The following is a 15,905-nucleotide window of genomic DNA, read 5'->3' as shown; positions in this document are numbered from 1 at the left end:
ATTTATCTCTATAATCACAATCATCATTTATTTTAGCTGTGGTTCACAAATATATATATTTTATTTTTAGTCCCATTATAAAGCTCATCTCATCAAAGTCTATATCGCATTATCAACAAAAATATCATTGTCTTTATAACATATAATATTTCTTTCTAAGATATATAGAAAATGCATTTTATTGTTGTCAAATTTTGCAAAAATGTCATGTTTGCAAGACATTTTTTGACATTTGACTAAATCAACTAATGGGAAAAAGAATTGGTATATTAATCAGTGATGGAGATAATCATTGGTTGCAGATCTATTACAGATATTATAGGCAAATTACATGTTTTAGATTTTACGGCAGACATTTTAGGGGTATTTCTCCTTTTAATTGTTAGAGTATTTTCTTTTTAATAAGAGCATTCATCAACAGAACCAAGACCCAAAGTGGTGCAGCATAAACAAACCAGGAAACAACAATATTTTAGGTTTTTATATTTTTTGCTGTCAAATCGATTCAAATATTTAATCGCGATTAATCGCAAATTTATCACACTGTTGAAAATGTGCCTTAAAGGGAGATTTGTCAAGTAGTTAATACTCTTATCAACGTCGGAGCGGGCAAATATGCTTGTTTAATGCAAATTGATGTATATATTTATTATTGGAAATCAATTACCAACTCAAAACAATGACAAATATTGTCCAGGAACCCTCACAGGTACTGCTTTTAGCATAAAAAATATGGTTTGGAACGTTATTTAACCTCCTTTGGGACGAGCTAGTGGTTGGTACCAATGGATTCATTAGGTTTTCATATGATGCCCTTTATCTTCACTCTAGCTTCTGAGCCCACTACAACCTAAAAATCGCAAGTTGTGTTAATGCGTTAAAGATATTAGTGGCGTTAAAACAAATTTGCGTTATTATCGCATTAACTTTGACTGCCCCAATAAATATTGCAATACTTTCATCAGGATCAGTAGGCTCAGTCACCATTGTGTTACCTCATTTGGCTATAAATAGTGATTTAACAGACATTTATTTAAATAAAAATCTTCGAGATTACCTTCGAGAACAAAACACAAAACATACATAAAGAAAGAATAGCATAACAACAGTTATATTTACCCGCAACCTAACAGCCTGTCTCAATACATCTTAGACAAAGTACATAATATGAAACAGTTTGACAAGTGTATATCAAAAAAAGGATGCTTAGTAGGTAGACTATGAAAAATGAAAGCTACCAACTCCCTCAGTTCAGTTTATAATTAAAGTGCAACAGCCCGATGAAACATCTGTTGCTTCCTTGTTATCACCTTGTTAAATTATCAGCCAGCATGACGGGTATCTCTTAGTGAGATGTGGTTTGTTTTGGCAGATAAATTCACTGACATTTGGTGCTCAGCAGGAGACGACGCTGTGGCCACAAGATGGCCGCACAGAGCTTCTAGAGTGTTTTTAAGTTTTAGGAATCAGGTTTAGGTTAGAGCCCAAGTACAGAAATACAGATGTGTGTGCGTGTATAAGGTGCGTGCCAACAGTTCTGGACTTATTAAAGTTTGGCACAACCAGAGAATAAACTGTGTTCATTTCAAGGATCATCTCTTATGTCACCCGTTATCTAGGCTGCTTTTAGGAGCGAATAAAAAAAAATAAAAATGTTCCCTCTGATCTTCTGCAGCAGATGGACTGAACACATTTACAAGCTGAAAGTGGTGCCAAAACATAGTAAATACTCCCCTCTGCACAGGGCGGTCCCAAAAACAGTGAGCTTAAAGGGCAACGCTGCTGCTTTTCAGCCTTAAAGCTTTGTTCCTCTGCACTCTGAATATTCACTAAATCAGTTTCTACAACAGCCATTTCATCATATCTGTGATCTTCTAATGATTTGGGGTCATTTGATATAATACCAGTGGTTTCCAACCTTTTTTCTTAAGGGAGCCCTTTTCTATCATTGAGTAAACTGATGACCCCTGACATATTTTATGGATGTTTCATATTATATTCAATGCATAACAATAACAATACAGAACAACTGATGAACTGTACGATTAACTCAAACAGTGAACAAAATAACTGCAGGAAGTTTGTGTAAAACAAGTGATTTGGATGAATTTTGAGCAGATTATTTCCTGTGAATATTCATCAAAGATGAGTTCTCTGTTACTTTTAGGAACGTTTAATACAAATCTATGTCAGTATTATGTACTTTTTGTTATTTTAACAATCATATATACTTAAGAGGCTTCTTCTTTTATTTATTTTTTCTCCCTGACGCTTGGCCATTCTTCTATTAGCTCTTTGGTTGTACTTTTCTAATTGTTATGTTTAAATCTAAAGTAATAATCCAAACTTTTAAAATAATAATTTCATTGTAAATATTTAAAAAAAAACGTTGTCTTACACCCCGTATCTGTGTGTATCTGTGTGTATCTGTGTGTATCTGTGTGTATCTGTGTGTGTGTGTGTTCCAGGTTGTTTGAAGAAGCAGCCACCAAGCTGAACCTGGTTGGTCTGGTCGGCTTCTTGCAGCAGCTCAGGAAAGCTTCTCAGTCTCAGCTGTTCGACTCTGTTACTGAGACTGGAGACTATTCACTGGCGATGCCAGGTACACACACACACACACACACACACACACACCTTTACCTTATTGTGGGTCAATAATCTATAGTCTTGGCAAGGACAAACTGCACTGTATAAATAACAGTAAAGAGCTGGCAGCAGGGTTGCCTTTATGTTACTGTAAAATTAACATTATTAGACTGTCGCTGAAATTTACAGCTTTGTACTGTTAATGAAAAATACAGTTAGAACTATTTTTTTTATTAATTTCACAGTATTTTACAGTTAATTTACTGTTTAAAGATACATTATATAGCTGTTTTTCCACCTTTCTTTTACATTATCTTACTGATTTGTTTTAATGCGCTATTTAGGTTGTATTTTTTACATACATTTTAATAAAACATTATTTTTTGCCTAGATGAATAGACTTAGCAGGTTACAGACATAGGAATAGTCACACTAAATACAATTAAAGGCACTTGTTAGGAAAAAGGCTATAATAGACTTGTTGACACTTTTCCCAAAATGTCTGTCTCTAGCTGGCTACAAGCACAGAATGCAAACCAGAACAACATGTGAGTGAAGAACAGTAAAGCTAATTCACTGATTTTACAATCATGTACAATGTACAAGCCTCACATGAGCAGATCAGGTCCCAGAATTAAAAAAATACTGCATGAACGTGTTACTGATGATCCTTTAGACAGTTGATCAGCAGTAAAGTGATGTTTTTTAAGAATGCATTACAGTTCAATTAAAAAACGGCCTATGAGCGTAATTTAACAGGTTTTCTTTTGTATTAACAGTAAAGCACTGTTTTAAGCAATAACAGGTTAATACTGTTGAAATCCTGCTGTAAATTAACAGCACTTGTTTACAGTGTGTGTCCATGGATGAGCGTGCGTAATTGCGCAGAATGACGAAATGTTCTGTCGATTTCAAATGAATTTTTGGTATCGTCTGTGTTATTAAGCATTTCTCCCTTCACACACACATACACAGGAGAGAGAGAGAAAGACAAAGGATGATATTACACAGAATGTGAATGGACAATAAATTATGGTGTGAGAGAGAGAGAGAGAGAGAGAGAGAGAGAGAGAGAGAGAGAGAGAGAGAGAGAGAGAGAGATTTATTATTCATCATTCCACTATCTTTTTTTTTTTCAAGGGGAAAGTTAAGTTGTTTTTTTTTATTTCATGAAGACCGGTTTAATCTTAAAGATCAACTGTTTCTCATGTAACCAATGTGAGGCACCTGAAGTGCTGATTTCCCTCAATTGCCCCTTCAATCATTTTCTCTACTTACAGTTCAAGCATTACGCATTACATTCTAAGTGTCAGGACAAGAGGTGCAATCTGCCTTCATCTCACTTCTAAAACTTATGAAATGTATGTTGCCGGACGTGAGAGCAGGAACCCAAACTCCTCCTGAAGCCTTTCCATCATTTTGTATGTGTTCTGTATGATAGCCCCAGACGTGGGTATGATACTAATGCTGTGTGCAGCCTGGGGTAGTAGCTCCATCAAGCGGTCATAAGCCTCTACTGCATGCTGCTGCTGCTGATTTCTACAGTACAGTGCTGGAATTCCTTCTTTTTCCTCAGTATGAGATCATGTGTTCATATATTTATTCTAGGGCTGTCAATTAAAATATTTAATCGTGATTAATTGCACGATTGTCCATAGTTAATCGCGATTAATCGTAAATGAATCACAAATTTCTTTATGTGTTTAAAATGTACCTTAAAGGGAGATTTGTCAAGTATTTAAGACTCTTATCTACATGGAAGTGGACAAATATGGTTGATGTATGCAAATGTATGTATATATTTATTATTGGAAATCAATTAACACATAAAACAATGACAGATATTGTACAGAAACCCTCACAGGTACTTCAAGATTCAAGAGTTTTATTTGCCATTTGCACCTATAAGTACATTGGAATTCTGAGCGGTTTACACCGAGTCAGCTTTAAGAAAAGAAAAAAGGTAGAAAAGGCACAAGGTAATTACAGTACAAAATAAGTAGCACATTCAACTCAACACAATAAATAAATAAATTATTAAAATATAAAACGCCCTCAGTGTAGTCAATAAATAAACTAAACTACTCTCTGCATAGGAACGATACCCCCAGAATACAAATATACAGTATATATGCTCCATGACCATGTTAAAAGAACTTGTAGCTCTCATACAAATATTTTTTTAAATAAATAATTAATATATTTCAGACAATTACACAGTGGAAGGCAGCATGTTGCACATCATTACAGTCCATTCAGTTCAGGTGTACTGTGTGTCAATAATGGTATGGAGGTGAGGTGAGGTGTGGGGTATTTGTACTGCATTTTGCATTAAAAAATATGCTCAAATCATAACATGGCAAACTCAAGTTCAACAGGTAACAACAGCTGTCAGTGTGTCAGTGTGCTGACTTGACTATGACTTGCCCCAAACTGCATGTGATTATCATAAAGTGGGCATATCTGTAAAGAGGAAACTACCCATGGAATCCATTTTCATTCACATATCTTGAGGTCAGAGGTCAAGGGACCCCTTTTGAAAATGATCAGGCCAGTTTTTTCCTCGCCACAATTTAGCGTTACTTTGGAGCGCTATTCAGCTACCTTCGTGACAAGCTAGTATGACATGGTTGGTACCAGATTCCTTAGGTTTTCTATTTTCATATGCCAGTATCTTGAGCCTGCTTTGAGGTAGAAATAACAAGTTGTGTTAATATCACGTTAACTTTGACAGCCCTAGTTTTAATATTTATTCAATTTTGTAGTTTTTAAATTGTGTAATGTATTTGCATTTCTCTTACACTCTAGCATTATAAGTGACGATATTCACGCATATTATGTTTTAAATAATATTTATTTAAGAGCTGGGGTCTGGAGTCTTGTAGAGGTCATCGAGAAGTTGCCGTGGGGCCCCTGGCAAACAGTATGGTTCAAATCCACTTTAATTGGATCTGGAAGTTGTTTCCCCAAGGCAAAATAAAAAAACAACTAGCTAAGCTTCACTCTATATCAGTGGTTTCCAGCCTTTTTGGCTTGTGTACCTCACAATGTCTACATGTGACCCCTCACCACAGTTTACGGAAGTTCAGCCAAAGTGAATTTTCTGCTTCAGACTGTTTAATCTGAAGGAAGGAGCTAAAACTGCAGTAGCATCTTATTATAATGAAGATTTAAGGCCATAACGTGTAAGTGGGAGTCTATGACATGAAAACATATTTACCTTCAAAAGACTATTTTAACCCTTAGCATCAGCACAGTTATTCAATGTAAACCACCAAATACTACAGACTGACTGACTGATAATAGACTTCAGGAGAGCAAGCCAGCTGTATTTTTAAAGACCCCACCCACCCTGGACATGGACTGTTTACTCCCCTTCCCTCCAGAAGGAGATACAGGACAATTAAAACACACACAAACAGACTACGGAATAGCTTTTACCCACAGGAAGTCAAGTGTGTAGAACCCCCAGCCACCCCACAAAGGCTGAGGACACTAGCTGCCGAACCATAATCATGTCACCTGCACTTTATGATCTATTTATTTATCTATATTTTGATTTGAATGTTTTTATGTTTGCTTTTACTGCCAAGAGCTGCTAAACTGTTTTTTTTTTTTTTTTTTCCATGACAAAGACAATAAAGTCTCTATTCTACTGACACAAGCAGCACTTGAGGTCAGTGCTCTTGCTGATTTGACACCATACTGGAACGCTTGTTTGTTTGTAAACCACCAAAAAATGCTTACATCAGCTAAGTTTTCTGAACAACATGACATTGAAATATTGTAATATTGTATCTTTAAGGATAGGACAGGAAGACAGTCCAGGGACTCCAAAATATCAAAAAAGTAGCAACGAGGAAGAGAGTATATTAAAAAAACTTTATTGTAGTGGCTAAATCATTTAAAAAGCCAACATGTTTCGACCACATTAGGTCTTTCGCTTACAAAAAAAAAGGAGACTACTTTGACTATACTACAAAAAAAGTTATAAATGTGTAGTAAAAATATTAAAATGTGTATGTGTGTAGAAGCCCAGTGTCCAAGTGGGCTGTGCAATTTATCAGAATAAAAGAAAAAAAAACATTTTAATTCAGTTTTATGAATGCATTTTTATGCATATTGATCAACACATCATGGATTATCTGTGATGCTTTCTTTATTGTAATGTACTTACACTCATTTCAAAAAATTAAATTGTGTGTGTGTGTGTGTATATATATATACATATATATATATATATATATACATATATATATATATATATACAGTTCATTTTACAGATTCAATTCCACTTCCAAATTATTTTTTATAATTATTATTTATTTATTTATTTATATAATATTCACACAAAAAGCTCATTCACAAATACCGATGGCACAGCCTTCGGAGCAATTTCAGGTTCAGTGTCTTGCCCATGCAAAGACACTTCGACATGCAGACTGGAGGAGCCGGGGATCGAAAGTCCAATCTTCAATATTAGCAGACGATCCTCTCTGCCTCCTGAGCCACAGCCACCTATACCTCTCAACCAGTATGAGCCTTCACAGCTCACGTTAGGTGAGACGTCATGATTCACACTCACTCCTGGGCTGCATGTCTTTGGACTGTGGGAGGAAACCGGAGAACCCGGAGAAAACCCATGCAGACACGGAGAGAACATGCAAACTACACACAGAAAGGCCCGCCTCCTGTGAGGTGACAGTGCTCACCACTCCACAACCGTGCCCATTCATTTATAAATATAAATTATGTTTATCACATTCATAATCTATATTTATAAATGAACCTGTTGTTAGTCGCCGTAGGGCAGCAGCAGCTCATTCACACATACCGATGGCACAGCCTTCGGAACAATTTCAGGTTCAGTATCTTGCCCATGCAAAGACACTTCGACATGCAGACTGGAGGAGCCGGGGATCGAACCACCAATCTTCAATATTAGCAGACGATCCTCTCTGCCTCCTGAGCCACAGCCACCCATACCTCTCACCATCGATGTATTAAGAGAACTGGATACAGCGTTGGAGGCGGGGCCCCGTCCATTCCTATGAAAGTTGCTCAGTGGCACATTAAGTCAAAATGGCTCGACTTCCGCATGGAAAAGTACCCGGATCTCGGGCACATGGAACATGCGCAGTAGCATCTGCTTGGCCACATGACTCGGTCACGGGGTCCCAACGTCACGCCGTCGTCACGGCTTGCGCTGTCGTCACGGCTTGCGCTGTCGTCACGGTCTGGGTCTCATTCACATGAACGGAGGAAGGGAAGTAACTCTCGATTTGGCTATTAGTGCGTTTTACAACTTTTAGGACCTAATGATTTAAATAAGGGCTATCAGAGTGTTCAAACTAGGGAGTGGATTTCCTTAAAAAAAAATCATCCACTGAGTTACAAATGTCTCTTTCCCAAAGTGAGTATATGGGAAAAGGTATTTTTTGGCCCAATGGCATCACGTGACGGACATGGAAGTGGAAATACCGTAGTTTAGCCACTACGAAAGTTGGGATCAACGACCGGCGCTCTTCCTGGGGCCCGGCCTCTAAACCAATATGAGCCTTCACAGCTCACGTTAGGCGAGATGTCATGATTCATGTCATGATTTAGGTAAATCATGAGATAAATCCTGACCTCTCGCCTAACTTGATCCCAACTTTCGTAGTGGCTAAACTACGGTACTGCAACTTCCATGTCCGTCACGTGATGCCGTTGGGCCCAAAAAGACGTTTTCACTTAGACTTACTTTGGGAAAAAGACGTTTTTAACTGAGTGGATCAATTTTTTAGGTAAATCAACTCCCTAATACGAACACTCTAATAGCCCTTATTTAAATCATTAGGTCATAAAAGTTGTAAAACACACCAACAGTCGAATCCAGAGTTATTTCCCTTCCTCTATTTATGTGAATGAGACCCAGACCGGGACGACGGGACCCCGTGACCGAGTCATGTGACGAAGCGGACAATACTGCGCATGTCCGATGGCCCAATGAATGTGGAAGATCATTTTGGCATCATGCACCACTTAGCAACTTTCATAGGAATGAACGGGGCCCCGCCTCCAACGCTGTATACAGTTCTCTTAAGACATCGATGATTCACACTCACACCTGGGCTGCATGTCTTTGGACTGTGGGAGAAAACCGGAGCACCCGGGGAAAAACCATGAAGACACGGAGAGAACATGCAAACTCTACACAGAAAGGCACGCCTCCTGTGAGGTGACAGTGCTCACCACTCCACCACCGTGCCCATTCATTTATAAATATAAATTATGTTTATCACATTCATAATCTATATTTATAAATTAACCTGTTGTTAGTCGCCGTAGGGCAGCAGCAGCTCATTCACACATACCGATGGCACAGCCTTCAGAACAATTTCAGGCTCAGTGTCTTGCCCATAGACTCTTCGACATGCAGACTGGAGGAGCCGGGAATCGAACCACCAATCTTCACGATTAGCAGCCGACCCTCTCTACCTCCTGAGCCACAGCCACCTATACCTCTCAACCAGTATGAGCCTTCACAGCTCACGTTAGGTGAGAGGTCATGATTCACACTCACTCCTGGGCTGCATGTCTTTGGACTGTGGGAGAAAACCGGAGCACCCGGGGAAAAACCATGCAGACACGGAGAGAACATGCAAACTCTACACAGAAAGGCACGCCTCCTGTGAGGTGACAGTGCTCACCACTCCACAACCGTGCCCATTCATTTATAAATATAAATTATGTTTATCACATTCATAATCTATATCTATAAATGAACCTGTTGTTAGGATTTAAAGTGGAGTTGTAATTTGTAGGGATTCTAGTTTAGGCGGGAGGAGGTACAATGTGGTGGCAGAAGGGCAGTAGCTTGTTAAAGGCATAGTCCATCAGAAATAGGCGTTATAGGCACCTATACCCACAGCGGCCATGGCAAGTGACACACCTACAACTTTAGCAGTGTTCCACCAGAAACTCTTGGTCCAAAACACAGAAGCTGGTTTCTCTGGGAGGCACTCATCACTCTGATCCTCAGATGTAGTCTCCCAAACACTGTCATAGCTCTGATCGTCCGATGTATTATCATAGAAGATGCCATCACTCTGATCCCCATGTGTAGCGGCAACTAAGGTGACATCGCTCTGATCGTCCAATGCCTCTAGCTGGCCTGTAAGATCAGCGACCTTTTGCCTCAGATCGGTTGGTAGGACGTGGATTTTGTGGATTTGTTCGTTATTCACCTCCACTTGGATCCGAAGATCCCGTTCAGCTGTCTGTAGGTTTCTGTTCTCCTCATTTAGTCGAGGAAGCTCAGTCAGAGAGACTACCCTTTTCTGAAGCTCATGCTGTGAGCGTTTCAACTTCTGGATTTCCTCATCTTTAACACTGATGAGTTCCTGAAGATCAGACATTGCTGCCTGACGTCCAACCTCTCCTTCTCTCAGGCGCTGGTTCTCGTCAGCTGTAATTTTCCCCTTTTCCTGAGCTCCTTGAAGTTCTTCCAGCAGATTCTTTATCTCGGCCTGTTTTTGGAGTATATGAGATTCAAACTGGGCCAGTTCCTCACGAATGGTCTTATTCTGCTCTTTCAGATTGTCCCCTCTTTTTTCCCGATCCTGCACTTCTGCCGTTAGGTTTTTGATCATAACCCGCATCGCCTGGGTCCGGTGTTGAAGTTCGTCTATCTTCTCTAACAGCTCATTTCTGTCTTTCTGAGCTAAGTACTCAGCATGTGTCTTCGGTTTAGATTGGCCATGTAACCCTTTTGGATCCAGTTGAGGCACCTCTGACACATTGGGGCAACGTGATTCTTCCATCTCAGCCTTGTTGGATTTATCTCGAGACTCCACTGTTCTCCTCATAATTCCTCAAATCGCAGGTTCCTGAATTTGAAAGCAAGACTACAGAGCGGGGAAATAAAATACCGGCTCTTGATGTAAAACAAATGATTGTTGTTGCAGTGACTTCCTCTCTCAGCTCGATTTTCAACTCGCTTTTGACAGTTAACAAACAGTCTCTGGTGATCTCTCGATAGCGTGTTGCAAATGCTGAGACTAATAGCTGAGAATCTCTTGGTTTGCTTGATTCAAGGTCTATCCTTGACAAGACTTCCTTTGATCTGATGTGACGTCATGACATTCCTGCGGCTTTGACCGTGACGTCATGACATTCCTGCGGCTTTGACCGTGACGTCATGTCATGACGTTCCTGCGCCTTTTCCACGCATGCGCATAGAATATCATGACGCCGCATCATGACGTCATCACGTTTTTGTTTTCTGAAATGCTTTTCAAATTTCCTTGCAAATGAATCCAAGAACTGCAATATTGGGAGTTATCGAGGTTACATCAAAGGAGAATGGAAGAGCAGATTATAGGAAGTGTATGATATTTAAAAAAAAAAAAAAACATCTGATAAAAACATGAAGGCGACTGAAAGATTGATAAAACATTTGAAAAGTTCCATTAATTATTAGAATAATTTGTAGTGATACTGAAAATATAATGCTTGTGTTAATTTTTAATGTAACTTAATGTGAATCCACCCACGTTTCATTATTTATTCACCTGTATTCACGAGCGTTTTCGTGCCCAATGCGTCAGGAGCGTCACAAACACACTTTATGTCATTTCGTGAGAACAGAGAGAATCCGTCAGGTGTCTGCGTTAGAGGCTGAGACCAGCAGAGTCAATCCACTCCTCTCATCCAGTGGAAGCACATCTGGGCTCTCCGCGTCATGACGCACAGACAGTTTGGTGAATCCTGTTGAGAGTTTTCACTCAGAGAGAAAACGAATCGTCTGTTACGTGCAGAGTTTCAAATATGAAAACAACAGCTCAAATATGCTGCCAAGAATAGATAATGACTCTTTTTAAATGAATTCACCCTGACATGTTGGAGATCCGATGGTCACCATGTTTCCTGTGCGTAATAAGGCAAGATATCATGTGTCATCATAATGTGTGTGGGGTGGATTTGTGGAATGGGTTGGGTGATAGGTTGAAGCGGAGCACAAATATAAATCACTTTAAAAAGCTATACAAAAAAGATATTTTTGGGAGGTATATGGTTGAGGAAGAGTTGTGAGAAGGGTTGGTTTATATCTACTTTTTAACTCCGGATGGATATGTGGGTTGTAAATAAACTTGGGATGCTGTTCATATATTTAATTTGGAATGTAAATAAATCTGGGATAGTTTATATATTATATTATATTATATTATATTATATTATATTATATTATATTATATTATCATTCTATGATATATGATTTATTAGAGGAGAAGTGAGAAAGGGGTAGGGAAATATAAGTTTTACTTCTACCTATACTCATTTTCGGACACTATTACTCTTGTTTTGTTTGTTATTATTTTGTATCTGTTTTTATTTATTTTATTTTCGAAATAAAGTCTTTCATTCATTCACTCATTCATTCATAATAATCCATACAATAACCATCCGCAGTTAAATACCACCGTAGAGCTTTAAATATAATGAAAGTAAAATTTAAATGTGCTGTAGTTTTTTGCCTGTTGTTTTTTTTTCCTTAAATCATAATGAAAAGTTTACTTTAGTTAGATTTGACTGTTTTACCTGCAAACACAATTGCTCCCGATTCGAGGAGGAAATAGTCGCCTCTTTAATATTCACGTTGCAACATTAATGTGATCCTTGAAATGATCTACAAAAAGATTATGATTTTAAAAATAACACTGTTTTGTTTCTGCTATAAAATTGAACCCAATCTGTAACATTTAAAGTGGAATCATGTGTGTCGAGTCACCAAGACACCAGATGAACCTCAGTGCAGCCAGCAGACTCCAGAAGGATAGGAGCTGCTTCTGAGGACAGACAGGATGGACCTGATGACCCATCATTATTAACATGTTAAATAAAACAAAACAAAGTAATACGCCTATTCATTTTATGCCTGTTTGTCTATGCTTTTATTTACTTTTCAGTTTTGCATGTATCATATTTTCCCATCAGGTGAACCAATTAAAAAAATCGAAGGATTACATTTTTCTTTGAAGATTACATCCAAGTAATTTAAGAAATCCAGGATGGTCAAAAGAAAAACAAACTACTTAAATATCCTGAAATGAATGTCTGCCTTCACATCAGCTAAAAGTTTAGAGGAGCTGCAACTGGTCAAAGCTAAATAATAGCTAAAAAACAGCATATTTCTACACTTATAACAGTCTATTCCAAAACCAACTAAAAATAGGCTCTGGAAAAAAGAGTATCCATCCATCCATCCATCCATCCATCCATCCAATCACTGTGCAATATCATATTTCCACCTGTGCAATTGTGTTAATAGTCTGTTTATTGTCAATACTGTATATACTGTTCCTAGTTTTAATATTTCCTCTTGTTTATATTGTTCCTATTTTTATATTTCCTTCTATTTAAATTGTTCATATTTTTTATTATTGTATATTATTATTATATTTTATGTCTACTTTTGTTTTGCTTTTTTTTTTTACTGTGTTGTATTTTGCTTTTTGCTTTCACTGATGCTACTTGTTTCTGCACTATCCCCTTTGCTGCTGTACACTGAACATTTCCCCACTGTGAGACTAATAAAGGAATATCTTATTTTATCTTATCTTATCCACAGGAGCCTTTATGCTGAATTGACACACTCTGTTTTACTTGCAATTATGTTCGCAAGTAAAACAGTCAAATCTAACTAAAGTAAACTTTTCATTATGATTTAAGGGGGAAAAAAACATGCAAAAAACTAGAGCACATTTAAATGTTACTTTCATTATATCTAAAGCTCTACGGTGGTATTTAACTGCGGATGGTTATTGTATGGATTATTATGATGACAAATGATATCGAGCATTATTACGCAAACATGGTGACCATCGGATCTCCAACATGTCAGGGTGAATTCATTTAAAAAGAGTCATTATCCGTTCTTGGCAGCATATTTGAGCTGTTGTTTTTCATATGTGGTATATAAGCCTATATATTTTAAGCATGTTTGTTTATGATATAGCCCCCCCTCCCCCACCCTCCCCTGCTGGAAATACGTTACCGTGCGCAATAGGCCTGTCCTATCTTCACATAGGGTGACATGTATATGATTATTAATATATTAATATGATTTAATTTGATCTTGAAGAATATATCACACTAAATAAAAAAAATTAAAAAAATTCATAAAAAGGAAATTACAGGTGAAGAAATAGTGAAAGGTGGGTGGATTCACATTAAGTGACATTAAGAAGTAACACTAGCATTCTTTTTCAGTATCACTACAAATTATTCTAATAAATTAATGCAACTTGTCGAATGTTTTATCAATCTTTCAGTCGCCTTCATGTTTTTATCAGATGTTTTTTTTTTTTTTTAAATATCATACACTTCCTATAATCTGCTCGTCCATTCTCCTTTTATGTAACCTCGATAACTCCCAATATTGCTGTTCTTGGATTCATTTGCAAGGAAATTTGAAAAGCATTTCAGAAAACAAAAACGTGATGACGTCATGATGCGGCGTCATGATATTCTATGCGCATGCGTGGAAAAGGCGCAGGAACGTCATGACATGACGTCAGAAAGCCGCAGGAATGTTATGACTTCACATCAGATCAAAGGAAGTCTTGTCAAGGATAGACCTTGAATCAAGCAAACCAAGAGATTCTCAGCTATTAGTCTCAGCATTTGCAACACGCTATCGAGAGATCACCAGAGACTGTTTGTTAACTGTCAAAAGCGAGTTGAAAATCGAGCTGAGAGAGGAAGTCACTGCACTAACACACATTCACTCACCAACAATCATTTGTTTTACATCAAGAGCCGGTATTTTATTTCCCCGCTCTGTAGTCTTGCTTTCAAATTCAGGAACCTGCGATTTGAGGAATTATGAGGAGAACAGCGAAGTCTCGAGATAAATCCAACAAGGCTGAGATGGAAGAATCACGTCGCCTCAATGTGTCAGAGGAGTGCCTTCCAAAAGGGTTTTATGTACAATCTGAAGCTAAGACACATGCTGAACTGGAGTTGGACAAAGTGAGGAAGGAAAGTGTCAGGCACCTGCAAGTTGTGGAAGATCTGAAGAACCAACTGACGGATGCAAGGACGCAACTCAAAAAGGAAATTGAGGAAAAGGAGATGCTGGATTCCTTAACAAGGGCACTTCAGGGGGAATTAGAAGACCTCACAAAGAAGAATAACACTAAGACAGGAAAGCTGGAGACAGAGAAGTTGGGTTTGAGTGTGAAGATTGAAGATATGACTGCTGAGATTGCCAGACTTCAATTTCTGGACAACGTAATCCAAGCAGAGAATGATGATCTGAAGGGACTATATCACCGCAAGGAATTTGCAGCTCAGCAAGACAAACATGAGTTGTTAGAGAAGATAGCCGAACTTACACACCTGAACCAGACGATGCAGAAGAAGAACAAAAACCTATCGGCAGAAGTGCAGGATTGGGGAAAAAGAGATGACTATCTGAACAAGCAGAATAAGACCAGTCGTGATGAACTGGCCCAGCATGAATCTCAGATACTCCAAAATCGGGTCGAGACAGAGGATCTGCGGGAAAAACTTCAAGAAGTTCAGGAAAAGGAGACAATCACAGCTGACGAGAACCAGCGCCTGATTGGGAAGGTGGCCCACCTTGAAGCTCTGAGACAAAAAGAGGCTGGACGTCAGGCAACAATGCTTGACCTTCATAAACTCATCAGTGATAAAGATAAGGAAATCCAGAAGCTGACTTGTGCTGGAGAAAAGTTGAGTCGAGCACAGCATGATCTTCAGAAAAGGGAAGTCTCTCTGACTGAGCAGAACAAGAGCTCAACCAATGAGCTGACTCGATTTGAGTCTCTGGCAGCAAAACTAAATGAGGAGAAGAGAAACCTGCAGACAGCTGAACGGGATCTTCGGATCCAAGTGGAGGTGGATAATGAACAAATCCACAAAATGGACGAGCACATAACGAACCAAACCAGGCAAATCGCTTATAATCAGGAACAGTTAGTTGACTATCACATCCTAACAACCGATCTGAGGCAAAAGGTCGCTGATCTTACAGACCAGCTAGAGGCGAAGACAGAGGAGGAGATACTAGCTGGCGTTGAGCAGCAGAGAGATGAGATCTCATTTGAGACCACACCTGAGGATTATAGCGATGACATCTTCCTTGACGCTACACCTGAGGATTATAGCGATGACATCTTCTTTGACGCTACACCTGAGGATTATAGCGATGACATCTTCTTTGACGCTACACCTCAGGATCAGACCGATGGCATCTTCGTTGACGCTACACCTGAGGATCAGAGCGATGGTATCTTTGTTGATGCTACATC

The 15,905-nt window shown here is 38.6% G+C and overlaps 2 protein-coding genes and 1 long non-coding RNA gene across 3 annotated transcripts in view; 2 read left to right on the top strand and 1 right to left on the bottom strand.

Moving 5' to 3' along the window:
• Positions 1-3,241, top strand: part of LOC141773555 (brefeldin A-inhibited guanine nucleotide-exchange protein 3-like) — a 34,775-nt gene extending 31,534 nt beyond the window's left edge. The window contains 1 exon segment of the mRNA XM_074645399.1: positions 2,469-3,241. Coding sequence (XP_074501500.1) covers positions 2,469-2,658 — 190 coding nt within the window. The 3' untranslated portion in view covers positions 2,659-3,241.
• Positions 1-15,905, top strand: part of arfgef3 (ARFGEF family member 3) — a 110,962-nt gene that overhangs the window by 24,385 nt on the left and 70,672 nt on the right. The window lies entirely within an intron of this gene.
• On the bottom strand, positions 6,909-9,727 carry LOC141774398 (uncharacterized). The gene is made up of 2 exons (XR_012595333.1): positions 9,067-9,727; positions 6,909-7,548 (listed from the first exon to the last, which is right to left on the bottom strand). It is a non-coding gene; the product is annotated as an uncharacterized LOC141774398 (long non-coding RNA).

The sequence above is a fragment of the Sebastes fasciatus genome, chromosome 9, assembly GCF_043250625.1.
Source record: "Sebastes fasciatus isolate fSebFas1 chromosome 9, fSebFas1.pri, whole genome shotgun sequence".
NCBI lineage: Eukaryota > Metazoa > Chordata > Actinopteri > Perciformes > Sebastidae > Sebastes > Sebastes fasciatus.
This window is presented reverse-complemented; position numbering and strand designations above follow the sequence as displayed.